At 37.7% G+C, this 7,740-nt stretch overlaps 2 protein-coding genes across 2 annotated transcripts in view; one reads left to right on the forward strand and one right to left on the reverse strand.

Annotated features, from left to right (window-relative positions):
- Positions 1 to 3,176, forward strand: part of LOC106877072 (ragulator complex protein LAMTOR5) — an 18,911-nt gene extending 15,735 nt beyond the window's left edge. Inside the window, exons 3-4 of the mRNA XM_014925861.2 lie at positions 244 to 361; positions 2,740 to 3,176. Of these exons, the coding sequence (XP_014781347.1) occupies positions 244 to 361; positions 2,740 to 2,815 (194 nt within the window). The 3' untranslated portion in view covers positions 2,816 to 3,176. The remainder of the gene's footprint in view (positions 1 to 243; positions 362 to 2,739) is intronic.
- A 2,939-nt stretch (positions 3,177 to 6,115) lies between these two features.
- Positions 6,116 to 7,740, reverse strand: part of LOC106882604 (uncharacterized) — a 137,282-nt gene continuing 135,657 nt past the window's right edge. Inside the window, exons 61-62 of the mRNA XM_052966906.1 lie at positions 7,462 to 7,611; positions 6,116 to 6,663 (exon numbers count right to left, since the gene is read on the reverse strand). Of these exons, the coding sequence (XP_052822866.1) occupies positions 6,458 to 6,663; positions 7,462 to 7,611 (356 nt within the window). The 3' untranslated portion in view covers positions 6,116 to 6,457. The remainder of the gene's footprint in view (positions 6,664 to 7,461; positions 7,612 to 7,740) is intronic.

Consider the following 7,740-nt stretch of genomic DNA (forward strand, 5'->3'; position numbering starts at 1 on the left):
CATCTCCCCACCCTCTTTATGTAAATATCCCCCATCTCCCCACCCTCTTTATGTAAATATCCCCCATCTCCCCACCCTCTTTATGTAAATCTTCCCATCTTCCCACCCTCTTTATGTAAATCTCCCCATCTCCCCACCCTCTTTATGTAAATCTCCCCATCCTTTTTATGCAAATCTACCCATTTCCCACCCGTTTATAAACATTTTATAAAAGCACTGATGTTTGATATCCTTTACTTTTAGTGAAAGGAAACCTGTCAACATGCCATGCTGGTCTAATTACATCCCTTGCTCATTGTGGTCGTTCGTTACGGCAAGATGAAACTCATTCACCTGTAATCACAATGGAATCTGAAGGAGGGTATGTAGTTCATCCAGAATACTAGAGTTGATAATCCAGAACGCTAGAGTTGATAATCATCTTCATTATTTAACGTCTGTTTTGCATGCTGGCATGGGTTGGATGGTTTGACATGGAGCCGTCCAGCTGGGGAGCTGTCCAGACTCCAATTGTCTGTTTTGGCATAGTTTCTATGGCTGGATGCCCTTCCTAATGCCAACCACTTCACAGAGTGTGCTGAGTGGCTTTTACATGCCACTGGCACAAGTGCATTTATGTAGCACTGGCAGGGGCACTTTTTATGTGGCACCAGCACCTAACAGGACAAACTAACATGTATGGAAGACAGCGATTTTACTTAGCTGCACACATCTTTTCAAGTATAGCAAATTGCCACATTTGCTCTACTTGAAAAGATGCATCAAGCTAAATAAAATTACTGTCTTCCATACATATAGGCTTGTACTTTCAGGTGCTAGAGAATATTAAAATAAAATATAATAAAAAAAACTAGAGGATATTTTCAGTTTATAGTAGTTTTATCTTGTTTTGTTCTGGGTTTATAGCATAAAGATGAAGTTCAACTATTGGCCTTATAGAATCAATAAAAAAATATGGGTAATGTACTGGAGTTGATTCAACCCATTGTATATCATTTAGCTAATCCTTCGACAACCCACCCGGTGTCCATAGTGCCAGTATTCATCTCCAGCAACTGTTCCATGTAAAATGCACCTGTATCTGTGCTACATGTAAAGCACCCAGTACACTCTGTAAAGTGGTTGATATTAGAAAGGGTATCCAGCTGTAAAAACCAAGCCAAGACAGACTATGGAACCTGGTGCAGCCTCTGATGATGATGATGAGTTCTTCTCATGTCAAATGGCTGAGATAGAATGTATGGTTCTAATATTCATGGCATTTCAGCTTCAGCTGATATGCATCACTTTTTCACCTGGTGGTCATCAATGTACATCCATGCCTGCTCACAGTGGTTGATACTTCCATTGCCAGCTGGTCTCTCTCTCAGCCTCACTTCCAGTTGCTCATTGATGCCAGGTAGTTTTACATTTATTCTTTTGTTTCAGTCATTTGACTGTGGCCATGCTGGAGCACCGCCTTTAGTCGAGCAAATTAACCCCAGGATTTATTCTTTGTAAGCCTAGTACTTATTCTATCGGTCTCTTTTGCCAAATTGATAAGTTACGGGGATGTAAACACACCAGCATCGGTTGTCAAGCAATGTTGGGAGGACAAACACAGACACACACATACATATATACGACGGGCTTCTTTCAGTTTCCATCGACCAAATCCACACACAAGGCTTTTGTCGGCCCGAGGCTATAATAGAAGACACTTGCCCAAGGTGGCATACAGTGGGACTGAACCCGGACCCATATGGTTGGTAAGCAAGCTACTTACCACACAGCCACTCCTGCACATATTCAACATCTGTATTCAATGCCAAAAATTCATCGCAGTGCAACATTGCATACATTTCAAATAGTCTGTTTTTTACATTGAGAAATAAATCTTTTTGTCCCCCTGGGCAACTTCTTGATCTTTGATATCAATCAGTCTGAGACTGTCCTTAGTTCTTTGTTTTTAAGTGATCTAAATTTAAATGTTTCAAAATTTCATTTTGTTGTAGTGGTTGCAGTAGATATATATTTTGAAATTCGTTCTTTCATAAACAGTATAGAAACAAGATTTTTAACTTTTAATTCACAAAGTCTGAGAATATTCTAATTCTATAATTCAAATGAGTGCACAATCTCTTAAACAAGTATTTTGGTTCATGATTTGGTTTGTTTATGTTGCATATAATATTCAGGAATGCTAAATGCTTGAGAAAACATAATTAAGAGATACAATTCTGGATATATGACAAAAACTGTATTTTCAGTTTATGACTGAAACTTCCATATCTGGAAAGAAAATGCCAAAACAGTGTATGTGATCATATTCCAGATCCTTATGTAGCTGAGGGAGCATCATAGCCATGTGTTGAAAAGAATCTTTTGTGGTTTGAATAATTCACCTCTGGAAACAAGAGTGCTTCATTCATCATCCCTAAACAAACCTTATTTTGAGTGGGATGTGACACCCAACCTGAAGAAAATTCTAACTGGGTCCCACCTGCAAGGTTATGCACTGTTTATCTTGATATGAAATCACCATGTCACACACATATGGTTGTGATGCATGTGCCTGGTGTATCCTTATTAGATGGGTAGTCATGATGAGTATATTGGGCTTTGTATATTTGTACCCCAGTATCACTTTGATGGCTGCTCCCTCAATAATAATAATAATAATAATAATAATAAAGAGACACACTTCATACCATCTAGCTTCTTAAATGCAATTAGTTATTTTCTTTCTTCTCATTGCAGACAAATATTGATGCTAAAAAGTACAGAAAATGTCTCATTTGGTATCATGAAGACAGCACCACAGAGCTGGCATTAATCTTAAATTTTGTAATAAACAAAAATCTAAAAAATATTTTTTTTTTTAAATCCTTTCAAAAGTTGCAATGTGGACACTTTTCCAGTTTATGTAAAATATAATTTGTAAAACTCAAATACTTATGAAAAAATTTTATTATTTGAGGTGAGCTTTATTTTTTTGAAAAATAAGCACCAAAATGTAATTATGGCATTTATTAAAATACAAGCATTTTATTTGCCATTGAAGACTGACATACTGTAGTAGTGCACATATTGTGTATTTCTACTGCAATTGTCTTTTAATTATCTTTTCTAAATTATGTATGTTTTCTTTATTAATGCTCTATAAAATCATAAAATTTATAAATGCTATCAAACTATGTTATATTTTTATCTTTTCATTCCACATTCTATCAATGCTATTATCCAACAACTATTATCTAATGCTATTTATCCAACGCTATTATCTAACAGCTTCTTTCAATTCAAAGCAATGCAAGGTTCTCTGGAATAAAAGACAAACCTACCTTAACCCTTTTGATATCAACCTGTCTGAAACTGCCCTTTGTTCTATGATATAAGCTTCCTATATTGAAGCGATCTCAATTGAAACCTTAACATCAGCTTTTTAAAAACAGTTATTTTAATAAATTTTTCATTATTTCCAAAGTTCATTGAAATGAAAGCAGTGTATTTCTGCAGAAATGTGGTAGGGTCTCCTCCTACTGAGCATACTTGGGGCATTCTTTTACTTCTTCCAACTAGAAGTAATGGCTGCAACAACCCTTGGGGGTGATATTTGAGTTATTTCATTTCATTTCCCTGGCCTTCTCTCCATGGATGGGTGAGTTGGGAATCACCACTCTCATTTGCCTTTCGTTGTTGCGATGTGCGTTTAGCTGGTATCTTAGAAAAATATTTACCTAAGTGTTTTTTTAATATATCTTCATTTACGCCTTTTATATCTCTAAGTGTTTTCAGCAAGGTATTGAAAAACTGTGAGCCACTGCACCTTAAGATGTTACAGTATTGGGTCCTTACTCTACATAGAGAGACTAGGATTAAACAACACAGTCCTTTCTAGAGTTACTTCCCCTATTTGAAACTACTGCCGCTGCTAGTCACACTTCCCATATTGTGAGCTACGCACAAGGGAGCTAACTTCTGCCTGTATGGTCGATCTGCCATAATTTTTGTCCGCTCCTGTCTAACTGGCTCTTGTGTGCTTGAGGTCTTCCTTGAATCTTTTTGGTGGCAGAAGTGGTGAGGGTGGACTGTTGTGTTCTTCAGTACATGGGCTTTGTAAAAGCTGAGGGAATCAATGGGATGAGGTGGACTAAAGCAGTCTCTTACACATAAGACTAACAGAGGGATGAAGGTAGGTTGATGAGGGAGAAAGTAAGCAACAAGGTGTTGAGGGTGGGGGGTGAAGGATTCAAATGGCATAAAGTGTGTAGGTGGGGCAGTAAGATATATGATGTATGCTTTGCTGAGTACAATGTATCTTAGTCTCTGAACACTATACTCATTTCAGGGTATATTTTGCCATAGGTAGTTGGTCATTTGCAGCCAATCAGTACAGTCCTTTATCCTCTCTTTCATAAAATGTCTCAGCTTAAAATAATGAATGAAATGGGGGGGGGGGAGATTACCTAAGAATACTTTCTGCATGAACACGTAGTGAAGCTGAAGATAAGATGCAGAAGGCAGTAAAAGCAGAAAATAAAAAACTTAAAATACACCTTAAGTGCAGAGAAAATTATCATTAGCTCTGGTTGATTGTAGTAGGCAAGGGAGACGACTCTAAAATTCAAATTTATGAGGCATATAAGTGGGAAGTGACTGTCATCTTTGGCAAGTACAGTTACAACTCAAGTCTATTGGTTTCAAATTTTGGCACAAGGCCGGCAATATCGGTGCCGGAGCTTAGTTGATTAAATCGAATCCAGTGCCCAACTGGCACTTATTTTGTTGACCCCGAAAGGATGAAAGACAAAGTCGACCTTAGAGGAATTTGAATTCAGAATGTGAAGATAGAAGAAATTTCACTAAGCATTTTGCCAACCATTCTAATGATTCTGCCAGCTCGCTACATTAACAACTCAAGTCTATTAACATAATTTAATAAGGTGTTGTATATTTCCATGCAAATATGAAAATATAAGGTATGGTTGTGTGGTTTGGAAGCTTACTTCCCAACCATATGGTTTTGGGTTCAGTCCCCCTTTGTGGCTCCTTTGACGAGTGTCTTCTGCTATGGTCCTAGGCTGGTGAAAGTTTTGTGAGTGGCCTTGGTAGACGGAAACTGAAAGAAGTCTATTGTATATATGTGCGTACGTATTCGAGTGTGTGTACGTGTACCCTTGTTTTGACATCTTGGTTGGGTTGTAAAAGCATCAAATGTATTTCCCCATGTTTATCTGCTTTGATTCTGTCTGACCTGGAAAAAATGGATGCTGAAGAAAATCAGGCTGTGTCGCACTTTGCATATTCTTTTAATATCTAATTTTCATGGGTCTTCTCTGTTCTGTTGGCCATGCGATTCAGATGCCAGGTAATCAATTCCCAAAGATGGTCCTCATCAGTGAGATTGAGGCTGGAGGTAGGCCTCACAGACGTCCAAACTTTATTTTTATGATCATCTCAAGCAGTCTCTCATTATTCGAGCGAGATCGTTGCCAGTGCCGCTGAACTCGCTCCTGTGCAGGTGGCACATAAAATACACCGTTTTGAGCGTGGCCGTTGCCAGTACCGTCTGACTGGCCTTCGTGCTGGTGGCACATAAAAGCCCCCACTACACACTTGGAGTGGTTGGCGTTAGGAAGGGCATCCAGCTGTAGAAACTCTGCCAAATCAGATTGGAGCCTGGTGTTGCCATCCGGTTTCAACAGTCCTCAGTCAAATCGTCCAACCCATGCTAGCATGGAAAGCGGACGTTAAACTATGATGATGATGATGATCCTTTCCAATTGGTTGGAGCCTTTGGCTGTTAATCAGAAGGTATGGAGGTCCACATGTGATGCTGCAGTAGAGCACTCTGAAACCAAATGCAGGAAACTACATGAAAAGAAGAGAAGATGTTGCCATCAACCTCCTGCGACTGTTATTTGGGGTTACAGTTGGTGCCCTCAGTGACATAGGATCTACCTATCTTGTATCGGTCTCATCAGTCACGTCTGCTCCCATGAAAAACAATGTACTAGAGGTGGATGAGAATGAATGTCTTGGATTGGTGCTGTCATTACCTTTGATGGGCTGTTAAAAGCAAGCAGCAAGAAAAAAGCAAGCATCAGACATGAAATATAGTGACACATTTGGCTATTGTATATAACATGGTTTTATTATTAGATATAAAAGATAATATTTATATATTCAAGTAAAATGTTTCTTTTATATTTTACAAGAAATAACTTGCACTATTTAATTGTTATCAACTCAAACATAAATATATTTTTTTACTTCAACAAGATGTGGGTAGTGTGTGTGTGTGTGGCCCATGACCCTACTTAATTATATAACTGCCATTTAAAAAGAAACCGCCAATATGAATATATTTTGTTAAAGTAGTTTTATTTTATTAAATTCTGCTTTCATTTTTGCAGATGTGTTGCTTTCTTGTTGGACTACGATAACATGTTTTATGTTATAATCTGTTCATATTTCATTGCTGTTCATTATCACCAGAGTTATTTAAGTCAATGAGCTGGTCTTCTTGAAAATTTAAATCCTTTTCAAAAGAATAATAGCTTTGGTTACTATTAGTTCGTTTAAATAGCATTTTCTTCATTTTCGATCCTGATAATACCTGCTTGCGGTGAGTTATCTTTTCCAAGAGAGCAACACTTTCTGTGAGGAGTTGCTGAATAACTGCAAAGAAAAGAGACACAACTTTAATTAATTGTAAAAAGAGAATGGAGATAAAAAAAAATGTTTGTCTTTTTCTTATTCTTTACTCTTTTTCTTTTTTTCTGTCTTCTTCCATCTCAAAAAGTGAATGCAAGAGGTGATTGGATGCAGCTGTTTGGAAGCTGACAATTTAGCATGGCTGCCTAGACATTCAAGCTGTTTTGGTAACAATACTTTCTGACACTGGAGGGAGGCAAACTGGCACTCTTGGTTATAAGAGTGAGGGTTCCAATTGATTAAATCAATGGAACAGCCTGCTCATGAAATTAACATGCAAGTGGTTGAATACACCATAGCTACATGTACCCTTAAAGTAGTTCTCAAGGAGATTCAGCATGAGACAGAATGTGACAAGACTGGCCCTTTGAATTACAGGCACAACTCACTTTTGCCACGTCAAAAATGGTAGAGGAGTAGGGGCTGAAACAGGATGTGATTCTTCCTGATGATGTCTTTAGTCCCTGGATCCTATAAAGAAGTGGTTGAGGTAGCGAACCACGAAATGTGGTTGGAATTTCTTCTGAATAAATAAGCTTTACATTTGATAGAATAACCTGAATGCTAAGGTGTTAAATCGTACAGAAAACAGACGTATAAGTCAAGTAAAGAGTGACAGAACATACATTTGTATCTCAGATTGTGAAATTTTGATTTGACTATAACTGAAAAATAAAATATGGTTTCAGATCTATTAAACTTGATCTTTTGTGGTTCTGATGAATAAATGAAAAAAGAGAAATCAGAAGAAACGGGACATACAGTCTATATCACTGTCTTGAGAATATTCCATTTCGCAATGAATGCAGTTCTTTCTGTTACTTGAGTTCACCTGATGCAGTGCATGAAGCAGGAAGGATGAAAACAACTTGTAATTCGGTGCACAAAACCTACCATGCCATAGAATGAAACCTGGAAAGGAAGACAAAAAATTCTAATTATGTAAATTTTCATTGTAAAAGAGAAAGAAATATTAGTGTGAACACTTGGCAGTAAAACTCCTCCTCCTCCTCCTCCGCCTTCCATCCCTCCCTCCTCCTC

This window comes from Octopus bimaculoides, chromosome 4, assembly GCF_001194135.2.
Source record: "Octopus bimaculoides isolate UCB-OBI-ISO-001 chromosome 4, ASM119413v2, whole genome shotgun sequence".
In the NCBI taxonomy this organism is placed as follows: Eukaryota; Metazoa; Mollusca; class Cephalopoda; order Octopoda; family Octopodidae; genus Octopus; species Octopus bimaculoides.